This window comes from Syngnathus scovelli, chromosome 17, assembly GCF_024217435.2.
Source record: "Syngnathus scovelli strain Florida chromosome 17, RoL_Ssco_1.2, whole genome shotgun sequence".
In the NCBI taxonomy this organism is placed as follows: Eukaryota; Metazoa; Chordata; class Actinopteri; order Syngnathiformes; family Syngnathidae; genus Syngnathus; species Syngnathus scovelli.
In genome coordinates, this window is record NC_090863.1 from 9471964 (window position 1) to 9494880 (window position 22917).

Consider the following 22917-nt stretch of genomic DNA (forward strand, 5'->3'; position numbering starts at 1 on the left):
GAAACAGAAAGCCAACCCCGGACAAACCCACTTCCACCGGACAGCCACAGCCCCCAAACACGTCACCGGTGGTGGGTCGACACCATAACGCAGGCGCACCGGGCCGCTGCGTTCAAGAGCCACTCGTCATTTTAAGATGTCGGCAGAAGAACTGTTCGGACAGCTCCTCTTTTGTTCTAAAAAAAATTGGGGAACGTCGTGTCCTTTTATCTAATCATACTGCGTTAATGTGGGGGCATTTCAAAAATTTTAGAGGGGTATTATAGTAAGAGTAGAAACTAAAACTGTCACGGGAAAGATGGATAGGCTGGTAATTGGGTCGATAGAAACAATTGGATTCTCACTGAGGCAACAACAAACTGAATTAGATATTTTTGTCATGTTTCCGTTTGTTTGGTAACGTTGTTGCTTTACATAATCAAATAAGAAATATCTACGATGATCCTGTATCAACAGGTGTTCATGACAAGTATTGATTTCAGATTGTCCCTCGATCGATAAACACACGGACAGAAAGACACGCGGGTTTTGTCTGATGCGCTCCGAAGGCAACACCTGACTTTGAAATTCAAAATCTAAACATTATAAAGTTCCTTTGAGTGTGTGTGTGCGTGCACGCGCCCACCCGCTCTCCACAAAGCCCTGTTGTGGTTTTCCCAAACGTTACGTAAGTGCCCTTTTGTAGTACACAAAGGGTTTCGCCTGAATGGTTCGCACAAGCCCTGACAGCGTTGTCCGGCCCCTGCAACACAATTAAGATGACCCCCCTCAACCCTCATGTCGGACTATGTGTGTGTGTGTGGACATACTTTTAGTTGCTCGATGCCCAAGAGGAAAGCTTGAGGTGTGCGATTCTGCAAGAAATAATTGAAAGTAAAGTTAGCGTCTACTTAAGACCGGCATTGATCAATATCAACATCCACATCTTAATGAAACGGATGTAGGCGATGCATACGAAAACCCCACATTGCGCAAAAAGTACAAAAATGGTCATGAAATGTTTGGGTATATTGAACGTGCTTGCAACTATCCGCGTTTTTAACGCAAATGCAAACAAATAAGTTTTAATATCAGCCTTTTTCCCTTTAAGAAATGAAAGCAGGTATGCTGCATTGAAACACAAACAAGCGCACACAATCCTGGAGGACTACCGCCAACTAGTGGTGACATTGCTCTCATTCATGCATTCATCTGTGTTGTCTAAAGTAAGCACGCCTCCTAGTGCCTACGCGTTGTATGGGTAGCTCAACTCTGAGGAAAAACGTGATTTCTGCCTGCCCCTATAAATTATGTGGATTACATACTTACATTACGAACTTATTTTTTTCCGCGAAACTTAAAAAGAGTAAAGAAAAAAAGAAAAGTAACCTAGCTTCTAAAGATGGAAATTGACAAACACAAAAGTGTGCTCTTCATGTTTCTATTGAAAACAATTCAGCCGCTACTGTCTTGTTTTTACACAATGGCTTTGGTTTGGAAGTCAAAAATTGGTTAGAGAGAAGATGCAAAAAAATTGCGAGGCTCCGGTCCGTATCTCGAATGGTTCGTAAGTAGCAATACAACTGTATTCTGATTCTTTCCAGTGGTCAAGTTTTTTTTTTTTCTATTGTGCAATGTGGCAGTTGTCATAAGTGATGAGTGGAATGTGTGACTAAGTGTATTTTGTAAGTTTTATTTTTTTTTATAACTTTGTGGAGTTTTTCTAGTGGTCCAGAATGAGGCCTTCTTTTCTAGAAACGTTAAGCGGGCCGGCGCACGGATGGAACGGCCTCGGGAGAGCATGCCCTTAAATCATGCCAGGTCAGCTTATCCTGAAGACACATTCGCCTCACGATCGCTCCCCTTTCAACCCAAATGGGACGCTCTGTTCCGGCCAACCCGTTCATGAATGACGAGGAAAAAAACAACAAAAAAAGAGCATTTGTGTCTTCTTTTTACAGGAGTTGGAGGGGGGAGTGTGTGTGTGTGTGTGTTGGGGGGGTTCTGGGGCGACGGGGGCAGCGCGCACGTGCGATTGCCACTCCACGTGCACGACCCAGCTCCCGCTTCTTGGCGGCCACAGTAAGAACCCGGCGTCCCGCTCCAGAGGTGACGGCTCGGATGTGAGCGCGACGCGACAGGAATGCCGGGTGGGGGGCAACACGGGAGGGAGAGAGAGCGGCCTCTTATAGGGACTCGAGGGGGTCACGTCCGAGAGACTTTGAGGGGACAGAAGGACCGTCCGCGCGGTCCTCAACTGGACCAGCAGCATGTGCAACAGCGGCTGACACCGTGCAAAGTCCTCCGGCACGCCAACCTTCCAACACAGGCCCGCCTCTGAAAGGTAAGCACACCTGCAAAAGATGCTTTTGCGCTGCTTTTTTGCACTACCTGTAATGATTTTTTTTTTTTTTAATGGCAGAGGGTGTTTTCAGAATAAAAATGTTGGAAAATTGAATTTTTTAAAAATTGTATATTGCTTTTCATATCCCATTTTATATTAAATCAAAAGTTGAATCATAGAGCATTTCCTCAAATTGACTGAATTCCGTAAATGGATGGCTTTTCTGTTACTCATAATAAATGATAATAAATACATGTAGGTGTACAAATAAATACTTAAACATTTAAATATATTTCTGTATAATATTTGATCCTTTAAAAAAAATTAAAAAATAATAACTGTATATAATCATAACTCTCACACTGTACACTTCTGAACTGCGCATATCTAAAGGCTCTCACACACTCTACGAAGGCACTTTCACACATCCCACCGAAACACGCATGCACACATGCATAGACACACGCAACTAAAATACAATCCTACATGTGACTGAAACACACTGACGTGAAGCACTCTCATATATGCTCTCACACACTTCTGCTGAAATGCTTCATTTCCCTCTCACACAAAAATCACATCTTGAGCACTCTCGCACATCTGATTAAAAAGTGCTTTGCAGTGTGTTTGTGTGGCGCAGCTGGCTGATGGAGGTCCATCACTCCTCCCCGCGGAATACTAACGAGGATAGCCTTTTCTTTGCACACAATCAAAAGTTTGCTTTCACTCTCATGCACAAAACCATAAAATCACAAGTTTGTCTACAGTTTCCCTTACACACACACGCACACACATAATTTTGCATGCAATAGCCTGCCCACACACACATACACACACACACACACAGTGATGCTTTTTGTCAATGGCGTCTTTTGTGTCTTTCATGTGTGAGCCAAACAAAGCATTCCTGTGTGGATGGAGGAGAGAAGGCACAAGCAGGAGAGGAGGGAGAGAGGAAAAGAGGAGAAAAGAGAGCAAGAGAGAGAGTGAGCAAAGGAGGATGCCAAGGGAGAGAGGAAGGGAGGAAGGAAACACCGCTTTTGTCCTCCGGGCGACCGAGAAGGAAAAAAGTTTGCATTTGGGCGTCGGACAAGTGGCATCACCGAGCGGGCGAGTGGTGGCGTTGCCATGGAGATGGAATACATCCTGGCCGAGAGGGCGCTCCCAATATGATTGGACGCGTGTGTGCGTGCATGCGCGTGCGGCGAATTTTGAATGGTCTCATTGTGAGTGCAAAGCTTTTCAGGCCCCCCTCCCAAAAGAAGTAAAGTAATGAAAGACGATTGGTTATGTCATCTGTTGGCGGGCGGCCTCCAGGAGGCCTCGGCCCCCTGTCCACTCGCACCACTAATGTAAGGTCTGTCCGTTCACACATTGAAACAACAAATTGGGCTAACCATAAGCTAGCGAGGCTAACGTAAACACATTTGTCCACTCACACAGTCAAGATGTTGACATTATGTCCGTGGCAACTAAAGCGTCTGCCCATTCAGAACACGTTCACAAATGCACAGGATGTTTGTCCTTTTGCACAACTAGCAAACTAATCAAACATTTTGAACTTGTTTTATTTTTTCTCTCAAGTTTGAACTTTGACCTATAAATGCTTGCGCCATACAGACAGACGCTGTTGCTATTTGCTCAATGTAACACCGATTCAAGTAACTTTTAATATATTACATGTTATGTTCATATTATTTTATGATGATGAAAATGTTTTGGTGTGTTAGGAAAAAAATGAAGGCAGAGCAAAAAAACAAAAAACAATCTTGATTCTAGAAAGTTGCGTAGCTGGTGGTCAAAATGTGTTGAGCAGTGTAAGAGATAAGTGGTGGAGCGGTTGAGAATTTCCGGATGGTGAAAAGCAACATTTTTGGCCCTTTTCCGATCAGCTCCAGTTTCCATTTTTTTTTCTTCTTTGGGCTGGGATGGAACCTTCGGTGTTTTCGCCCGTGCTCATTCACTTTGGCTTCCTTCCCTGCCGTCTCCTCTTTTTGTCCGTCGTACCCTCCCCGCTGCGATGGCCGGCTGGACCAAAGCGAGCGTGTCTAATGGCTGCCAGTACAGCCGAGCATTTGTTCGTCTCTGCGTGGGGAAGCTATGCTTGGCAATGTTCGCATAATGCCATAAAAGCGCAGAGCGGCAACTTTGTGATGTCACGTTTCCTGAAGTGGCGACAAATCAGTGACTGCACATCACAGCCCTCAGATTAAAAACGACAACAACAAAAAATGTGCACCAGTTTCACATTTGCGATATGAAATTTGGCATGTATTCACAAAATGACTGTGTACACTATAGTAAGGCTTTAAAAATGACCAGACTCTCGTTTTAAAAATAATGATGTATAAGTAAGGCTTCAAAAATGCTTTTATTTGAAAATTTCCCACAAGTCTCGTTGAGACTTTCTTTTCTTGGCCAGATGACGTCCACCGATCCCCCGTCCTCCCGTAGCTCCTCCCCGCACAAGGTGTGTCACTCCCAGACGCAGACGGACGTCTTGAAACCCCTGCTGGGCGCCGGCGGGCTATCCAACGCCAGCGGTGCGCTGCGCAAGCGGCGGCGGGTCCTCTCCAAAGATGGCCGCAGCAACATCCGCATCCAGCACGTCAGTGGGCGTGGCTCTCTCTACATGCGAGACCTGTGGACCACCTTTGTGGACATGCAGTGGCGCTACAAGTTCTTCCTCTTCACCGCCACATTTGCCGGCACCTGGTTCCTCTTCGGGGTGCTTTGGTATCTGCTGGCGCTGGTGCACGGGGACTTGCTCGGTAAGGAGGAGACCAAATGTCATTGAGAATAAAAACATGAAAGAAGAAGAGTGTGACCCCGATCCGATTTGGGTTGCAGAGTTCGAGCCACCGTCCAACCACACCCCATGCGTGATGCAGATGCAGACGCTGACGGGCGCCTTCCTCTTCTCGCTGGAGTCGCAGACCACCATAGGCTACGGCTTCCGCTGCATTACTGAAGAGTGTCCCCTCGCCATAGTCCTGCTCATCATCCAGCTGCTCATCACCACGCTCATGGAGATCTTCATCACTGGAACCTTCCTGGCAAAGGTGAAGGCTTCAGCTTGGGCCTGAACAAATGGGTGGAGCTGCACTGCGTCCAGCACGGCGGGAATGTCGAGTTGACGCGGCGGTGTGTTGCGGGCTGTCAGGTGGCGCGTCCCAAGAAGCGAGGCGAGACGGTCAAGTTCAGCCAGCACGCAGTGGTGTCGAGCCAGGAGGGACGCCCGTGCCTCATGATCAGGGTGGCCAACATGCGCAAGAGCCTCCTGCTGGGATGTCAGGCGAGTCGCATCACATCACATCACATCACATCAAGACCCTCCCAGTCCGTCAAATCACGTGAATGTTTGGGCGACAGGTGACGGGTAAGCTGCTCCAGTCGTCTCTGACCAAGGAGGGCGAGACGGTTCGGTTGGACCAGCGCAACGTGGCCTTCCAGGTGGACACGTCCAGCGACAGCCCCTTCCTCATCCTGCCGCTCACCTTCTACCACGTCATTGACGACGACAGCCCCCTCAGGACCTGGGCAGCCAAGGGTGCGTTTTTTTTTGTCTGCTCGAAGGAGGACGTCCATCACTGTAACGATGCAAGTCTTTTCCATTTGCATTCAGGCGGCGGCTGGACTGACCCGGAATTAGCCGACTTTGAGCTGCTGGTCATCCTTAGCGCGACCATCGAGCCCACGTCGGCCACCTGCCAGGTTCGCACCTCCTACTTGCCCGATGAGATCTTGTGGGGCTACGAGTTCCCGCCCGTGGTCTCCCTGTCGCCGTCGGGCAAATACGTGGCCGACTTCGCCTTTTTCGACAAGGTGGCTAAGAGCAAGGCGGCGCCCGTGTTCAAGCCGGCAACCGGCCAGCCGCGCGACCACCAGAGCAACGGCGGCAGCAAACTCGCTGGCGGGTCTGACCCGGAGAAGATCCGCCTGGAGCAAAGCTACAGAGAGGAGCGAGGCCGCATCAGCGTTCGTATCAGCAACGTGTGAAAACCTACTATGGGATTTCTTTCTGGACTGTAGCGCAGTTCACCTTGCAAAACCTGAGAACAAACTCAGGAAAATCAAATTGCACTGAAAAGTAAACTGCTGAGCTGAGAGGTGGCAGAGGGAGAGGCGGAGCAACAGGAAGATATCTACCTTGACCCTGTAGATGTGTTTCATTAATTTTTTTTCTTTTTTTTCCCCAAACACTACATTTGCACATTTCAGGGTCACAAAGGGGAAAAGTAAAAATAAAATACTATGAGGAGAAAATCTTGTGATATTGCAAAAAGGGGAGACAAAAAAAATCTCCTGTAATTAATTTTTTGGGGGGAGATGGAGGGGCAAATCAGTGATTTTGATTAGTTTAAATATAGTCAAACTTATATTTTAAAAATGTTTTTGTACAGGTTGTATTTTGAGGCGATGGTAGTCATGAGAGTAAAATTATAGACAAAAGGTTTTTAGACAAAAAGTAAGAATTTGATAAAAAAAATCATAATAGAATCATTTTTTGACAATTACTTTGAAATTTTTACATTTGGGAGTTACAGTTATATTTTTTGAGATATTTTTATTTTATTTTGCTAAAAAAGCATAGCCTTAAAATTATTTTTCAAACAAAGTCAAAGTAATACAGAGAGAAAAAGAGGTTTTTTTTTTTTATTCCGTTGTATTACTGGGGGCGTCCCCCAACCCAGAGGTGGGTGGTTTAACATTTCCAATCTATGCAAGCAGCAAATGCAAAAAAAGGGGGCACAGAACCCGAGTGAATGTATTGTTCTTTTTGGTCTTTTCGCATATTCGTGTAGGTGTGTTTATTGTATCTTAAAAAAAAATAAAATAAAATAGAACCTTGAGAAAGTGAACACAAGACAGGCTAACGAGTACTAACCCGTCATAGAAAATATTCAAATATTGACACAGTGCTGAGAAGCGGAAAGCCAAACCCACAGTTGAGTGACTGGTAAACTCCCCGCTCACACACAACTTCCCCTCTGCCATCTGTTCTCTCTCTTTGCTGTACACTCACTTTGTGTTTGAGTTTTCCATTGCCAATGTTCAGATGATATGTAAAACAAAAAACAAAAAAAAGAAAATGTGCCAGCTGTGTGCCACACGATTTGACTATAGGTGCAAATGAGATTGCCTTGTGATGCCTTTTTTTTCTTTTCTTTTCTTTTCTTTTGGAAAATTCTAAGCTATTTTCACTTAGAAATGTGAAAATACAACAGTAACAAAAAAACAACAACAAACATGCCCGGAAAGATTTTTGAAAGTTAGCCATCTTTTTTTCAGCAAGCCAGTTTAGGGTGGTCGTGAGAATTCCCATTGAGATATTTTTGTCCGCTGTCCACCAAAATGGGACCTTGAAAAATACTAACTCCTGCTTTAGTTCTTGTCGTCTGATGTCTGGTGAGCGCTAAGGTGCTCGCATTGCATTCATTGAGGAAGTGTGATGTTCAGTTATATATATATATATATATATATATATATATATGGACTATATAAGGCAGCCCATTTTAAATTTGTTTAATCAAACAGTTGCTCACGTGGTCGAAAAAAGAGGTAGCGCTCAACTTCCTCTTTCGTCGCGCCAACATGAAATGGCTCCTATTTTTCTTTGTCTTTCTGCTCCTAACAAACAAAACTCAAGGTAAGCCCGTCACTTTTGGTTTGCTCCGCTTTCACGAAAATGTATAGTCCACAGAAAAAAAACAAAGCGTTGACTGCAATGTTTTAGGAGTTGTGTCGGAGGTGATGTGTTAGGGTTTTTCAGATGATCCTTATCGTATGATTATGTTGGAATGCAACCGGTAATAAATAACCTATCTTGTCCCATCCTCCACAAGGTCGTGAAACATCCCTTGATATGTTTTGACTAGAGCACAAGGGCTTCCTATTCAGCCTGCTCTTCCCCCCACTCCGTTTCTCTTAATAAATATGTCCTTGCAGTTGGGAGATTTCAGACCTCTATTCGAACATTGCTGCACGCACAGCAACGAATGGACTCTCCACCTGCAGGTGTCTAAAAGGACTTACTTGTCTCCCGTATGGTTCTTACAAAATAAGTTGGAGTGAGCAAATCTCTAACAATGAGGATGCAGTAATAGTACATTTACACAAGTATTACAGTACATATGCTTTTATTCCCAATGAAATTAATGTTAGCTTTTCTTTGGAAATTGGACAGGAAGTTAAAAAAGTATTCAAATATGAGGCATCACCAGTTAAATGGAAACAAGTTGGATTTTAAGTCTACAAGCAGTCGCGATTTGCTGTACCGCATGAACAAATACAAAACGAAACAAGAAAGCAACCGTGAAAAGGAACTTGCAAAACTTGGCCGTTTCTCTTACCATAGCCCTTATATCTGATGATCGACTTCCTCTTCTGTCGAGTCACAAAAAAAAGACTCTTAACATGCTATTCAATTCCAATAAAATAAATATAAATTGCTGCATTTTGGAACTGTAAAGTGGATTTTTTTTCCGTGAGACAAAAATTACATAAGAATAAGTCAATATTTTTAATTGGCATATTGTGATATGATTTATTCTGGTCTTGTTTTTTTTTCAGGGTCTGGAGTAAAAATCAAGTTTGTAAAGCTGGGAACTGATCTAAAGTTGGACGTGAACAATGCATTAAATTTTACACTGGAAAACAACGTATTCTTTTGGCAGGTCAATGAAACTTTTAACATTTTAAGGGTAATTGAAAATAAAACAACATATTTTGCCCCCTACAAGGAAAGAGTGGAGTTTTCTAAAAACCTCACCTTGATATTAAGAAATGTACACGATCTGGACGCTGGACTTTACACTGCGCTGCTCAGTGGAAGTTCTCAGAAGACGTTGGCCAAATACCAAGTTCATGTTCAAGGTACATCGTCGATTGAAATGGTTGTTGACGTCTTTTTAAGTCCCGGAACATAACAAACAACATAAGATACCGAATTGTCCCAGAAACATCATTGGTACTCCTGAAAACTTTGATATCGTGGGGCTGTGGTCAACATCAGATTGACCCCTAAAGTGAACGGGTCCTAACAAAAGAACCTAGCAGGTCAATTTGATCCATTATAGCCAATTATTAGATCGGGTCAAGCATTTTCCAGGTCACATTGACTGAGTAACATTATTTCTGCCCCCTACAAAACAAAATAACCGCAGGTTAACTTTCCGCCTGTGCGCTAACGAGTCGAAATTTTCAGCCGCTGTATCTCCCATCGAGCTGGAGGTGGTGTCAGTGAGAGCTGACTCGGACTCGTGTAACTTCACGGTGACCTGTAGGACCGACAAAGCTAAACTCAACGCCACTTTTGGATGCCACCATGATAACTGCACGCGGGCCCAAGGCGAGGTGAACGATGCAAATTTCAAGGCCTTCGTCTCCAATTCCTCCGTTATGTGCGAGCAAAGCAACAACGTTAGCAAGAGCCAGCAGGCAAAGGCGCTTCAACAAGTCTGTCATCAACACGGCGGTGAGTGTCACCGGAATCTAGTCAGTTGGGTCTGTTATACAGATCCCAGCAAAGTCAGGATTCGTATTTGTAGCCACTTTCACGCAGAGATCCTGCAGCGTATAAAGGGCTTGAAAAGTAGAAATATTTTGGTTTGGTTTTGTTCTACCTCCCCCACAGAATCCGACAAAAGCTCAATGGCCGCCTGGATCGGAATATCAGTCGGCTTTGCTGTCCTTGTTGTTGCTGTTCTTATTGGACTTGCTTTAAGAAGTAAGTTTGACTCATGTCCTGATGCTGTTCATAGTTTTAAGCACTTGATGACTACTATCACTTCCCCTAAACCTGGTCCAACCCAGGGTGCCCCTTACAAGGTAACATATCATTGTTCTTGTGTCGCAAGGCAATGGGAACCTTTGTCCTCCTTCCCTTAGCATAGTCCAAATGATTGACTCACTAACCAACTGCAGAGATGGCGTAAAAAACAGCTATAATCTGTGGTTTATGTTGACCAAATTCTCAGAGTCTGTGACTTCTTGTGTAAATACCAAACGGAGAAAAAGACGGGCCACCCGGCAACAAGAGTTTCCTGGGGTAAGTCCTTGAATCCTACGATCTGTTCAAAGGCATAGAAACCAAAGTATAGTCAAACTTTTGATTTGTTTGCAGGACCTCACCCCATCACAAAATGTGGATGCTCATAATATCCATAACGATATGAGTCTGAACCCTGTCTACTCATTGGTGGAACATCACACGGGACCGAGCACGACCACGTATGCTACAGTTCAGAAACCTGCAAAACCTCAGGAGATGCAGAAAGCAGATTCAGTGCTGGTCCCTGGGCAGAATAATCCCTTGGTGGCATTGTAACCACACCCACGTTAGGTTTACACATTTACGTATCTGCAGATTTTCAGGTGTGAAAACACCCTTAGAATGGAAAAAGCATTTTGCAGACTGAGGGTGTTAGAAAAAATTTATATATATGTTATCATGCGTTCTCTAATGAGTACTTATTAATAATGTTACTGCTCAGTATGCTTGCTGCTTTGCCTTGCTTATTCTTATCTTGTGCAACAGAACAGAAGAATTACGGCTGGGTCAGGGGCGGGGTGACGGTTGTGTCAAACAAGATATTACTGACATCTCAGCGTCCACCAGAACAGATCGTGAAAACAACACGTTAAACGATGAGTCGTGAACCTTGTGATCTTCCTTAAAGAACGTCACTTTCTCTTTTTATCTCTCGGAATATTGCTTAAACTGTTTTGCTGATATAGCAATATCTGCACGCAACACTTTGTGCATTACTTTTTGTTTCTTTTCTTACGAGACGAAGCCCACAATCTCTTTTCCCCCCCCTCAGGGGCTAATCGTCTCACACTGTGGGTAGGGCATTCCAAATAAAAAGAGCGAGGAGTGTAAACAGCTGGCGTGGAATTGCTATCTAAATAAAGTTGAGTTTGACTGAGGAGGATGTCAAAGAGAAATCATTGCTGCTTTTGAATTGCAAAAATTGCACAGCGAAGGACCGGAGCCTCAGTAGTGAGGTCGAGAGAAAACCTCCCCTTCGATCACACTTGGTGTTTGACTGCCCACAAAATCAGAACACAGGTTGGGGGGGGGGGGGGTGGGGGGAATATTGGAACCTATCTAATCACGCAGAGTTGCTTGAGGCCAACACTTCTTGAATGACGTCGTACTGACATTTCTAGTCTCACTGGATGATAAAAGTGGCCTCTAAGCCTTTTTGCCACCAGGCAGCAGGTGAGAGGCCGACCGATCAACCGACCAGTTGTCAGTCATATGACCACCCCCAACTGGAAACATGAAAAAGGGAAGGCATCCACATCTCAAATTTGGAAGCGAAAAGGCCTTTTGATCAAAGTTGAAATGCCTTTAACAAGCAAGAAGATTGTTGCCAGGCTTGAACTTTCCCGCACTTCTTTTGCTTAAATTTGTTACAAATTTGGTGTTTGTGGTTTTGGGGACAAAACAACTGCGGACCAGTGATGTTTTCCTTAATTCTAACGTGTGAGCGCTTTGATGATGCGTTAGGTAGCTTTTGACACAGGATGTCATTGTGATGTCATGACATGAGCAACCCCGCCGACCCCCACCCAGCCCCTTTGCTGTCATTTGTGCCGCGACTCGGCAGGACTCCAAAGTGTAACGAAATGGTCAAAATTCAAGATGAATTGCGTGGATGGTAGACTTGCAAGCAAGTGCGTAGAATGTGTATACGAAGAGCTACGTCAGACCCGAGGACTCAGCGATGCACTGATAGTAGTCGACCATGTGGAGTTTCACGTCCACAAGATCATCATGTGCAATTGCAGCCCGTACTTTGGGTGAGTGCAAAGTCAAAGATCCCAAGTCAAAGATCCGGCCGCATTTGAAGAGTTTCACAGCTGGGGAAAAAAACCCAACTCTTGTCACTGTGATGTGATGCTTCAAAGTTCAGACCCAGTGGTTCTCAAACTAGGGTCCGGGGACCAAGATAGTAAAACAATTAGTTGTTCCAAATGAAAATTTGCCACAATTGGTCAACTTTCATTCCTTTGGCATTCAGGGGTAGACGTGGTCGTCACAGGTGTTGGGATTATAAGGGAGCACCAGGAAAAATGTTTCTCAAGGCCTCAAATTTGAGAACCCTGGTCATGGTCCAATTGTCCATTTCATGAAACGTTGAAATCTTTTCTCTGTGTTCCCGATGTTCAGGGCCCTCTTTCTACGTTGGTCCACCCCAGACCAGAAGGTCTATGCCATACAAGGTCTTACAGCTCACTTAATGAATCTCTTTATTGATTTTGCATACACGGGCTGCGTGTCGGTGACAGAGGACAATGTCAAGGACTTGTTAATAGCCGCCGACAAGTTCAACGTCATAGGTGTGGTGGAAATCTGCTGCCAGTTTCTAACGGAGCAGCTGTGTCCAGAGAACTGTATCGGCATCTGGCAGTTCACCAGGAACTGTCACACCCCGCAGCTGCAGACCAATGCCTACCAATATATTTTATACCACTTTGAGGAGGTGGCTACCACGGACGAGTTGCGGCAACTCTCAATGCAGGATTTGAGTGATATGCTCGACAGAGATGACCTGATCGTGAAAAAGGAGAACATCGTTTACGAGGCCATCTTACACTGGATCGCTCAAGAGCCTTGGGAGCGGAGCAGAAACATGCCGATGCTCCTGGCCAAGGTAAGTGGCACTTACCGCACCCAAAACAAACAACAATCGTTGGGCTTTGAGTAACGTGTGACGCCAGACTAGCTAAAACTTACAACTAACAAAACTAACTGACCCCCGTATATCGTAGACGGTCAGGCTGCCCGTCGACAACGTCATACTCAACACTCAGTCTCCTCAGTATACTGACCAAACAACGGAGAAATTCTTCATATATGCTGAGGAACCCTGACGATGTCATCTGAATAAGACTTGTGACAATCCCCAAAAATCTTCTTGCCACTGTGTAGGTCCGTCTCGCACTGACCAGTCAGGAGTACATCACCATCAACGTGCTGACTAACCAACTGGTGCAGAACAGCCGTGAATGCCTGGAGATGGTCCACTTCGCCTCACGTGTGATTAGTCACATGGCGAGTAGCTCCGTGTCCGCTTACTGCAACTTGGTGGCCCGTCCTCGCCTGCCTTCTGCTATTCTGCTAGCCATCGGGGGCTGGAGCGGCCCGAGCTCCACCGAGTGCATCGAGGTGTATGACGTCCACGCCAACTGTTGGGACTACCTCTTTGACAATATGGACCAACCCCGAGCGTACTGCGGCGCCATCTTTCTCAATGACGCCATCTACTGCCTTGGCGGCTTTGACGGCACGGAACACTACAACACCGTCAGCCGCTTTGACCTGAAAACTCGCACCTGGCAAGAAGTGGCACCCATGCACTCGCGTCGATGCTACGTGAGCGTCACTGTGCTAAACGGGTGCATCTTTGCGTTAGGGGGTTATGACGGACATGTAAGACTTAAGACAGCCGAGTACTACAGGCCCGAAACCAACCAGTGGACCCTTATTACCAATATGCACGAACAGAGGAGTGATGCCAGTTGCACCACACTTAATGACAAGGTGGGTGGAACTTGAATGTGGATGGATGTCTGTCGTTCAGGCCTGAGCCGTCACAACCTGTGATTCCAGATTTACATTTGCGGCGGCTTTAACGGAAACGAACCCTTGCAAACGGCAGAATATTACAGTCCAGAGACCAACGAGTGGACAGCGATGGCTCCAATGAGCAGCCGTCGCAGTGGTGTTGGAGTCATTGGCTTTGCTGACCATGTTTATGCAGTGAGTACGGTCTGAAATTTGCTCCAAAATGTGTGGTCAAAAATTTGTCTCCCAAAATGTGTGACCAAACATATTATTGTTAAAAATGTGTGACGAAAGTGTCCACAATTCATAATACTTCATAAATTCTTACATTTTGACCAGTAAAAGGGCTCTACGGGAATATGTGCAACAAATTTAAAAACACCAGAGTTGAAATTTGAGATTGTCTTCTTACAATGGTGGTAAGATTAATTTAGCTTCCGTGCCTAAAGGTTGGAGGCTACGATGGCGAAGTCCGTCTGACCAGCGCAGAGGCCTACAACCCTCGAACTAACAACTGGATCGTGTTGCCCCCCATGCAATGCCCCCGAAGCAACTTTGGCATCGAAGTAGTGGAGGACTGTCTCATTGTCGCCGGGGGTTACAACGGCGTCTCCACCACCAGCCACGTGGAATACTACGACCTGACAACTGGTCTCTGGTCTCCAGCAAGCGACATGCGTATTTCCCGTAGCGGTCTCACTTGTTGCGTGATGACTGGACTCTGCAACATGACCCAATGTGCTATCATTCGAAACGATCTACCGTTGCTCTTCCTGGAAGACGATATGACACAAATGGACGATGATGTTTAAACAGAACACATGTCGACTGCCCTGAGAAGTCAACTGAAAAGGTTTTCACAACCAAGAGGAAAAAATTCAATAAAAGAGAAAAGAAGCCATTACTACAAAAGATGCGTTTTTTTTTTTTTTTATTATTATTTTTCTCATACAAGAAGAATTGAGATCTATCTCATCTAGGGGTCTGTAAAATATTTCCAGTCTATTTTTTTCTCACCTCTTAACTAAGGAATTTAAGCCAAAACTTGGTGACAACCATTCGTGCTTCGTGGGGTGGAGGGACAAATAAAGTGAGACAAGGAAATATCTTAACTGTTGGGTGCAGTTCTAAGCAATCGTCATTGCATGGACTGATGAAGCTTTCTCTGCAAACCATCTTTGTTTGAAATTGTATTTAAAATAAATCTTAACTCAATGTAACTTTTACTGACTTGACTGATTAGTAGCATTTTTGTGCTCAAAAGTAGGGTAAAATGGTAGATGGTTCACAAGCGGCTCTATTTTTTAGCGTGGATGGTCTCGCTCGATTTTTGGGGAAAGGTATTGTTAGTTTAATATTTAGGGGATTTCAGGTTTAGAAACAGTATCCACATCAGTTAATATTTTGACTCCAGGTCTATAGACCCTTTCCTTTCTTATGTCTACAGTTAAGGTGGCAACTGAATACGGGATTTGTTTGTTACGGCACCAATATAATATTAATGGGGGTTGAACCCAGTGATGTTTGCTTTAAATATAAAGCACGGAGGCCTTGATGATGTGGATGATGTCACCGCAGATGACCAGCCATGCTTTTGACACAGAATAGCAGCACGATGTACTCCCCAACTGCAACGTTCGACTATGTGACTTCCGTTGAGGCTTCGGCAGAAGTCCAAAGCGTTCAAGACATGGCAACAAATTCAAAATGAGTTACGATGTACAGTTGTCATACAAGTCTGGCTCCGTGTACAACCAACTACGCCTTACGAGAGAATTGAGCGATGCCGTCATTACGGTGGATGAAGTCGAGTTTCACATCCATAAGATCATTCTGTGCAACTGCAGCCCCTACTTTAGGTGAGTTGCTCAAATGTAGCGGGACCATTTGTCAGATGCAGATGAGTCGAACAAGTTGATCGGGTCGGGCTGAAGTCACCAGCATTATGGTTTGCTTGGCTCGACAAATAAAATATCAAACGTCTCTCCTTTTCAGAGCCCTCTTTTTACGGTGGTCCTCTTCAGACCAGAGGGTCTACACCATACATGGTCTGACAGCTCCCTTAATGCAAGTATTCATTGACTTTGCATACACCGGCTCCGTATCTGTGACAGAGGACAACGTACAGGACTTGTTGATAGCGGCCGATAAGTTCAACGTCATTGGCATCGTTCGATCTTGCTGCACATTTCTAACAGAGCAGCTCTGCCCAGAGAACTGCATCGGCATCTGGCAGTTCACAAAGAACTACTGCGCCCCGGAGCTCGAGGACAATGCCCACCAGTACATCCTATACCACTTTGAGGAAGTCGCAATGTCGGATGAGTTGTGGCAACTCCCCATGCAGGACTTGTGTGACATCTTGGACCGGGATGACCTGATTGTGAAAAAGGAGAACACAGTCTACGAGGCCATACTCCACTGGATTGCACATGCCCCTCTAGAACGAGAAGAAAATGTGGCTCTGCTCCTATCAAAAGTAAGACAAACCCTTTTGACATTTTGGGGGCGCGAGGTGTGCTTGCAATATGCAGAACATTGACAAAAAACGCACAATAGTCTGGTGACCATCGTTCCGAAATGGCAAATGAACAACATACACTAGCGTCTTCTTCTGACTTGTAGGTGCGTCTGGCTCTGACAAGTCAGGAGTTCATCACCGTCAACGTGCTGACCAATCAGCTGGTGCAGAGCAGCAACGAATGCCTGGCAATGGTGGATTTTGCTATCAAAACTATACATCACATGAGAGCCACCTCTGTGTCTGGATTCTGCAACACGGTCGCCCGTCCTCGCCTACCTTCCACCATCCTGATGGCCATCGGCGGTCGCAACGGCCGAAACGCCGCGCACCGCATTGAGGCGTACGATGTGCACACCAACTGCTGGGGCTATCTGGTAGATGACATGGATCAACCCCGTTCATACTGTGGTGCAGTCTTTCTCAATGACGCCATCTACTGTCTGGGAGGCTTTGATGGGGCGGAACACTACAACACAGTCAGCCGCTTTGACCTGAACACGCGCACCTGGCGGGAAGTGGCGCCCATGCACTTTCGCCGCTGCTATGTGAGCGTCACAGTGCTTAATGGGTGTATCTATGCAATCGGAGGCCACGACGGACGGGTGAGACTAAAGTCGGCCGAGTACTACGAGCCCGAGACCAATCAGTGGACTCTTATTGCCAGCATGCACGAACTGAGAAGCGACGCTAGCTGCACCACCCTCAATGACAAGGTAGTTGAGCTCAGGAAGGTGCATTTGTATTTTGCTGACCTTGAGTTAATTGGCCAGTCACCTTCATGTGGTTCCAGGTGTACATTTGTGGCGGTTTTAATGGAAATGAGTTCTTGCAAACAGCAGAATATTACAGCCCAGAGACCGACGAGTGGACAGTGATGCCCCCCATGATGAGCCGTCGCAGCGGCACCGGAGTCATTGGCTTTGCTGACCATGTTTACGCAGTAAGCATAGCATGATCCAGTAAACCCTGTAATTGAACTTTGCAAAACACTTGAGTCCGGTTTTAAGAAAACCTTTCCACTCGATTGTGCTTTGAAGGTCGGAGGTTATGATGGTGACATCCGCCTCGCCAGTGCCGAGGCCTACAACCCCCTGACCAACAACTGGATCGTGCTGCCCCCCATGGAATCCCCCAGAAGCAACTTTGGCATTGAAGTTGTTGAGGATCGCCTAATCGTCGCCGGAGGTTACAATGGCGTCTCCCCGACCAAACTGGTGGAGTTCTACGACCTCACCACTGGTCTGTGGTCTCCAGCCAGTGACATGGGCGTCTCTCGAAGCGGTTTGACTTGCTGTGTGATGTCTGGACTTTGCAACATAGTCCAATATGCTATGCTCCGCAATGATCTACCTTTGCTAAACTTGGATGAAGAAATGCTGATTAACGAGGACTAAACCAGACCAAGGACCATTATGCTGAAAAGTGAAAGAAACTGAAAAGTGCAAAAGAGAAAATATAAGACAAAAACAATCTCTAAACTTGAGTTCTTTTTACGTCATGAGCCAGCTTTATAAACATCAAAATGACTTCCACATTCAGAACTGAAACAAGGGGACAAGCTGTTCTAAGATGACATGAAGCAAACAATTGCCTTTTGCCTTTGCAGTATTAGCTGCTGCGATTGATGCTTTATATTCAGCTCAACCCCCCGTTAGGAATGTAATTTTCCTTTGTGAGTGTTGTAGTTGTAAATAGTTTCTTTGAATTTTTGTATGTCTAGTGTGATGCTTTCTAAAACCAATGCATTATTATTAGTAGCAGTTTTGGAAACAGCACTGAGGAGTGTAAAACACTTGAGCATTAACTCCATATATCCCTAATAACCAGGTTAAGCTCCAAATCATAGGACACCCGTCTTTTGTAAGAAAATTCTGTGCAGTAGTTGCATGTTGAATACATTTTCCAGCAGCTTGCAGCTCAGCAAGGCTCGATGCGCTGTCTCTACTGACAGAACACAACTGTCAATCAGCTAACAAAACTATAGCGACGCTGATTGGCTGAATCGGTACATACGAGTGTTATTCCGAGAGATGCATGTTTCTTACTCAAAATAACGCAGATATAACAAAGGAGGAGTCTACTCATCCTGAAAACCCCTCTGTTAACGTTTCTTCACTCCAGCAATACGCTCCTAATCGTGTTTGTGGAACTGTACGGCCATTATAAAAGCAAACCAACGTATAAAGCATCCGTGACTTCCATTATTTGGTGGTGGAGCTACACGGAAAGCCCCAATGAGTCTTTGATGACGATAGGAGTTGCATCTGAATAAATTGTCTGGACACCAAACTATGAAGATGGCCTTGCGGCTCTTACGGTGGCCAAGATAATTTCAGGGGACAAAGACACCATGTGTCAAACTTAAACCTTTGGGAGACCGTCCCAGGTTCAAACATCGCCGACATCTGACGCAACGGGGACTGGACTCTGGACTGATCATCAAATATTGGAAGCTGTTCCACAAGTGAATTTTCCCATGCTATCTTGGAGGTGCATTGTGCCAGTGGAACATTCAAACTTGGTTGGACTAGCAGTGGTCATTAAATGGGAAAAATGTGAAACAAAAATGGAATGAGGATTGGATTTTCTGATTAAAATGTGGCTTTCCTGGTGGAAAGGTGATGTATTTCTTGACATTAAAGTCACGATGCTCTGATGATGTGAATGATGTCGCCGCTAATGGCGACCGTGGCTTTTGACACAGAATGCCACCATGATGTAATGCCAGAGCACCCCTTGCCTGTCTGCTCACTACGCAGCCCTCCCATTGCTTTTTGTGACTTCTGCTGAGACTCTGCAGATGCCAGAAGTGTTAAGAAATGGCAACAAATTCAAGATGAGTTATGATGGTAAAATTCCATTCAAATCTGGCTCTGTGTATAACGAACTGCGGCTGACCGGAGGACTTAGCGACGCGGTCCTCAAGGTTCACAATGTTGAGTTTCAAATCCACAAGATCATCCTATGCAACTGCAGCCCATATTTTGGGTGAGTAGTTTGACTTTTCATGACTTGCATTCAGAAGTAGCAAAAGCACTCTGGTTAGGAGAGTAGTATAGGGTTTCAATCTAGGGTCAAAGAAGGGTTTCAATCTCGAGCGATTGAGATGCATGGAGGTTGGAACAAATATGGAGCCCATTTTGGCAATGTAAGGAGAACAAAGTACAGACATCTGTTTTGAAAAGTTGGGAGAAAGTCGTGAGAAAAATGATTAAGTAAAGCAGAGAGACCTAAATTCTTTGTTCCTTCCCACCAACTGTTTGTATACAAGAAAAATATAGAAGTGTTCACTTGGCTACTAAATGTTGGCTGACGACCTGTGTCTGTATTGTGGTGCTTAGGGCCCTCTTTTTACGATGGTCCACCCCAGACCAGAGGGTCTACGTCATACAAGGTGTTAAACCTCACATAATGGAGCTCTTCATTGAGTTTGCATACAGCAACTTTGTGTTGGTGACCGAGGACAACGTCAAAGACTTGTTGATTGCTGCCGATAAATTCAACATGACGGCCATCGTCCAATCCTGCTGCATGTTCCTGGCAGAGCAACTTTGTCCTGAGAACTGCATCGGCATCTGGCAGTTCACCAAAAACTGCCACACGCCAGAGCTGCAGATTAGCGCCTACCAGTACATTCTTTACCACTTTGAGGACGTCGCAGCCTCTGAGGAATTGCCGCAATTCACCATGCAGGAGTTGTGCGACATTCTGGACAGGGACGACCTGATTGTGAAGAAGGAGAACACGGTTTACGAGGCCATCCTGCACTGGATTGCGCATGCGCCGAGGGAGCGAGGCAAGAACCTGGCCATCCTCCTGGGCAAAGTAAGTCAGCTTCCCCCGAGAAATAAAAAAAATGTAAATTCCCAGTCATACAAGTCTTGGGGCAAAGTCCTTAAGAATTGAATCAAGGGAACGGAACTCTTCCTGATCGTTGAAGACGTCTCATACTTAATTAGTATACAGAGGTGTACTTATTGCAATTTTATAGATAAATGGTACTATTGCTAGTCTGAGGAAAGCCGGGGGTGCATGAAATATTTTTTCTTCTTCCATGGGGGGGGGGCATAAAAAAAAAAATTGAGCACTGCGCTTAATCCAAAAGGCATCTTCAGTTCTTTGGGTTAACATTGAGATGTCTTCAGCAACCAAGACCCAATTAAAAGGTCTGATAGGATTGTATCACATTAGTCTGACATCATTGAGTACACCCAGTATGTCTTGCTGGCTACCAAGTAAAATTGACACTAGGATTAAGAGTTGGGTGCTTGACAGACAGAATGTGTTCTCTGTAATACATGCCTGGACTCAAGTAACTTGAGACAGTTACCTAGTGAGTACAACCATGGCAGTGGCAAGCAGTGTCAAATGAGGTCTGAAACCAAATGGGTCTCTTAATATCTTCATTGAAATATCAGTCTGTCCTCTGTAGGTCCGTCTGGCTTTGACCAGTGAGGAGTTCATCACCATCAACGTGTTGTCGAATCAGTTGGTGCAGAGCAACAACAAGTGCTTGGACATGGTCGCCTTTGCCACCCGAGTGATCCACCACATGGTGGCAAACTCCGTATCCGCATGCTGCAACCTGGTGGCCCGTCCTCGCCTGCCTTCTTCTATACTTCTGGCGATCGGCGGTTGGAGCGGCGCCAACCCTACGCAGTGCATCGAGGCATACGACGTGCATGCCAACTGCTGGATCAGTTTTATCGAGGACATGGAGCAACCGCGGGCATACTGCGGTGCCGCCTTTCTCAACGACTCAGTCTACTGCCTTGGCGGCTTTGACGGCGCTGAACACTATAATACTGTCAGCCGCTTTGACCTGAATGCACGCACCTGGCAGGAAGTGGCGCCCATGCACTCCCGTCGGTGCTACGTGAGCGTCACGGTGCTAAACGGGTGCATCTACGCACTGGGGGGGTACGACGGACGGGTGAGACTTAAGACGGCGGAGTACTACACGCCTGAGACCAACCAATGGACTCTGATCGCAAGCATGCATGAACTGAGGAGCGACGCCAGCTGCACCACCCTCAATGACAAGGTAGGTGGCAGTAAAGTCAGTCAGGCAGGCCCACTTCAAATCACTAGAGCGTCTCTTTATTCCAGATTTACGTTTGCGGTGGTTTTAATGGAAACGAGCCCCTGCAAACGGCAGAATACTACAGTCCTGACACTAACGAGTGGACCATGATGACGCCGATGAGCAGCCGTCGCAGTGGCATCGGAGTCATCGGGTTCGCAGACCACGTTTATGCAGTAAGTGATGCGTAAAACAATGATTGACAATCACAATGTAAGAACTTTTTTAGCACATGCCTAAAGAGATTCTGGCCTCAGGACAATGTCCTCAGTGTGTAAGGACTAGGGGATGTGAAATCCTAACTTGAAACCATAATGCTGCTGCCTTCAGTGTTAGAGCTGCTGACCTTGTGAATACGCTTGTCTCATATTGATGCTTCTTATTCCCTAAGGTTGGCGGATATGACGGTCAAACTCGTTTGACCAGTGCAGAGGCTTACAACCCGCAAACAAACAACTGGATCATCCTGGCCCCCATGGACTGCCCCCGGAGCAACTTTGGCATTGAAGTCATTGAAGACCGCCTCTTTGTGGCCGGGGGATTCAACGGGGTCTCCACCACCAAGCTGGTCGAGTACTACGACCTCAGCACTGGTCTGTGGTCTCCGGCCTGTGACATGCTGATCTCAAGAAGCGCTTTGACTTGCTGCGTGATGTCGGGATTCTATAACATGGCACACTACGCCATGCTCCGGAATGATCTACCGCTGCTGTATATGGAGGATGAGATGGACACGGAAGATGACGTCTAGACAAAGACAATCTTGAAATATATTGAAAATTGACGCTAGAAAAACCCTGAAATAAAATGGTATATGACTCTGAAGTAATGTGGAAAAATGCCTCAAGGGCTCAGAACGGAAGTGGTGAAAAAGAAACAATGGAAACTGGTTGCTTTGAATGAGATTGTGTTTTATTTTATTTTTGCGTAAGTCAGGTTGTTGAAGTCTTCCATCCTCAGGTGAATAAAGATTTTTGTTATGAAATGACTTCAGTTCATTCAAACTAAGGTTAGGGTTTCAAATCAGGGTTTTAAAATGGGTTTGAGGTTTCAAATGAGGGTTTCAAGGGTTAACGTAGAGTTTCAATCTAGGGTTGGGGTTTCAAATTAGGGTTTCAAACTAGTTGGGTGGAAAAGAACAAATGAGAAAGTTAAAAAAAATTACAGCCTAAGAACAAACAGAAATGGATTTAGTCCCTCTGATGTAATGGCCCATCGCTGAAAGTAAAGTTTCACATAGGGATAGGTTTTTAAAGCAGCATAATGATGGACTAAGCACAGAATAGTATCTGTCCGGTACTGACGAACACCCCATCTGCTGAGCACTGATGAATGCCAGACAAGTACGCAGGTTGCTGAAAAATGTCCAACTGGAAATCCAAATCTAGAAGTGGATTTTTATACAGTGA

At 45.5% G+C, this 22917-nt stretch overlaps 6 protein-coding genes across 10 annotated transcripts in view; 5 read left to right on the plus strand and 1 right to left on the minus strand.

The window, feature by feature from the left end:
• Positions 1-22917, minus strand: part of LOC125985207 (purine nucleoside phosphorylase) — a 34343-nt gene that overhangs the window by 4051 nt on the left and 7375 nt on the right. Inside the window, exon 1 of one of the 2 annotated variants that reach the window (XM_049747848.1) lies at positions 32-101. The exons of the other annotated variant lie outside the window; for it this stretch is intronic. The gene's annotated coding sequence lies outside the window, so the exon portion shown is untranslated. Of the gene's footprint in view, positions 1-31; positions 102-22917 lie in introns of those variants that run through there. 2 annotated transcript variants of the gene reach the window in all.
• Positions 2041-8354, plus strand: LOC125985198 (ATP-sensitive inward rectifier potassium channel 10). The gene is made up of 6 exons (XM_049747836.2): positions 2041-2323; positions 4746-5094; positions 5174-5385; positions 5487-5618; positions 5696-5873; positions 5949-8354. Exons 2-6 carry the CDS (start codon positions 4746-4748, stop codon positions 6320-6322), a joined length of 1245 nt encoding a protein of 414 aa, XP_049603793.1. The 5' UTR covers positions 2041-2323; the 3' UTR covers positions 6323-8354.
• On the plus strand, positions 7827-11208 carry LOC125985227 (SLAM family member 9). 4 transcript variants are annotated; one of them, XM_049747893.2, is made up of 7 exons: positions 7827-7973; positions 8897-9000; positions 9067-9199; positions 9531-9800; positions 9960-10052; positions 10303-10373; positions 10449-11208. In XM_049747893.2, the coding sequence occupies exons 1-7, from the start codon at positions 7919-7921 to the stop codon at positions 10650-10652; spliced, it is 930 nt and encodes a 309-aa protein (XP_049603850.1). In that variant the 5' UTR covers positions 7827-7918; the 3' UTR covers positions 10653-11208. The 4 variants fall into 4 exon arrangements, with proteins under 4 accessions (XP_049603850.1, XP_049603847.1, XP_049603849.1 ...); XM_049747890.2 differs by having other exon boundaries at positions 8897-9199; XM_049747892.2 differs by having other exon boundaries at positions 8897-9199; positions 9960-10046; positions 10321-10373.
• LOC125985163 (kelch-like protein 10) lies at positions 11839-14813 on the plus strand. The gene is made up of 5 exons (XM_049747774.2): positions 11839-12133; positions 12504-12987; positions 13266-13877; positions 13947-14096; positions 14351-14813. Exons 1-5 carry the CDS (start codon positions 11976-11978, stop codon positions 14711-14713), a joined length of 1767 nt encoding a protein of 588 aa, XP_049603731.1. The 5' UTR covers positions 11839-11975; the 3' UTR covers positions 14714-14813.
• LOC125985275 (kelch-like protein 10) lies at positions 15521-18323 on the plus strand. The gene is made up of 5 exons (XM_049747957.2): positions 15521-15760; positions 15897-16380; positions 16527-17138; positions 17216-17365; positions 17463-18323. Exons 1-5 carry the CDS (start codon positions 15609-15611, stop codon positions 17817-17819), a joined length of 1755 nt encoding a protein of 584 aa, XP_049603914.1. The 5' UTR covers positions 15521-15608; the 3' UTR covers positions 17820-18323.
• On the plus strand, positions 19237-22463 carry LOC125985158 (kelch-like protein 10). Its single transcript, XM_049747767.2, has 5 exons — positions 19237-19413; positions 19767-20250; positions 20858-21469; positions 21535-21684; positions 21900-22463. Exons 1-5 carry the CDS (start codon positions 19262-19264, stop codon positions 22257-22259), a joined length of 1758 nt encoding a protein of 585 aa, XP_049603724.2. The 5' UTR covers positions 19237-19261; the 3' UTR covers positions 22260-22463.

Coding starts and splice junctions, on each gene's coding strand:
- LOC125985198 (XM_049747836.2), top strand. CDS start 4,746: ATGACGTCCACCGATCCCCCGTCCTCCCGTAGCTCCTCCCCGCACAAG. Junction 5,095..5,173: donor GGTGCACGGGGACTTGCTCG/GTAAGGAGGAGA, acceptor TTTGGGTTGCAG/AGTTCGAGCCACCGTCCAAC. Junction 5,874..5,948: donor CAGGACCTGGGCAGCCAAGG/GTGCGTTTTTTT, acceptor ATTTGCATTCAG/GCGGCGGCTGGACTGACCCG.
- LOC125985227 (XM_049747890.2), top strand. CDS start 7,919: ATGAAATGGCTCCTATTTTTCTTTGTCTTTCTGCTCCTAACAAACAAA. Junction 9,200..9,530: donor ATACCAAGTTCATGTTCAAG/GTACATCGTCGA, acceptor CGAAATTTTCAG/CCGCTGTATCTCCCATCGAG. Junction 10,374..10,448: donor GGCAACAAGAGTTTCCTGGG/GTAAGTCCTTGA, acceptor ATTTGTTTGCAG/GACCTCACCCCATCACAAAA.
- LOC125985163 (XM_049747774.2), top strand. CDS start 11,976: ATGAATTGCGTGGATGGTAGACTTGCAAGCAAGTGCGTAGAATGTGTA. Junction 12,134..12,503: donor AATTGCAGCCCGTACTTTGG/GTGAGTGCAAAG, acceptor CCCGATGTTCAG/GGCCCTCTTTCTACGTTGGT. Junction 14,097..14,350: donor TTGCTGACCATGTTTATGCA/GTGAGTACGGTC, acceptor CCGTGCCTAAAG/GTTGGAGGCTACGATGGCGA.
- LOC125985275 (XM_049747957.2), top strand. CDS start 15,609: ATGAGTTACGATGTACAGTTGTCATACAAGTCTGGCTCCGTGTACAAC. Junction 15,761..15,896: donor AACTGCAGCCCCTACTTTAG/GTGAGTTGCTCA, acceptor TCTCCTTTTCAG/AGCCCTCTTTTTACGGTGGT. Junction 17,139..17,215: donor GCACCACCCTCAATGACAAG/GTAGTTGAGCTC, acceptor ATGTGGTTCCAG/GTGTACATTTGTGGCGGTTT.
- LOC125985158 (XM_049747767.2), top strand. CDS start 19,262: ATGAGTTATGATGGTAAAATTCCATTCAAATCTGGCTCTGTGTATAAC. Junction 20,251..20,857: donor TGGCCATCCTCCTGGGCAAA/GTAAGTCAGCTT, acceptor TGTCCTCTGTAG/GTCCGTCTGGCTTTGACCAG. Junction 21,470..21,534: donor GCACCACCCTCAATGACAAG/GTAGGTGGCAGT, acceptor TCTTTATTCCAG/ATTTACGTTTGCGGTGGTTT.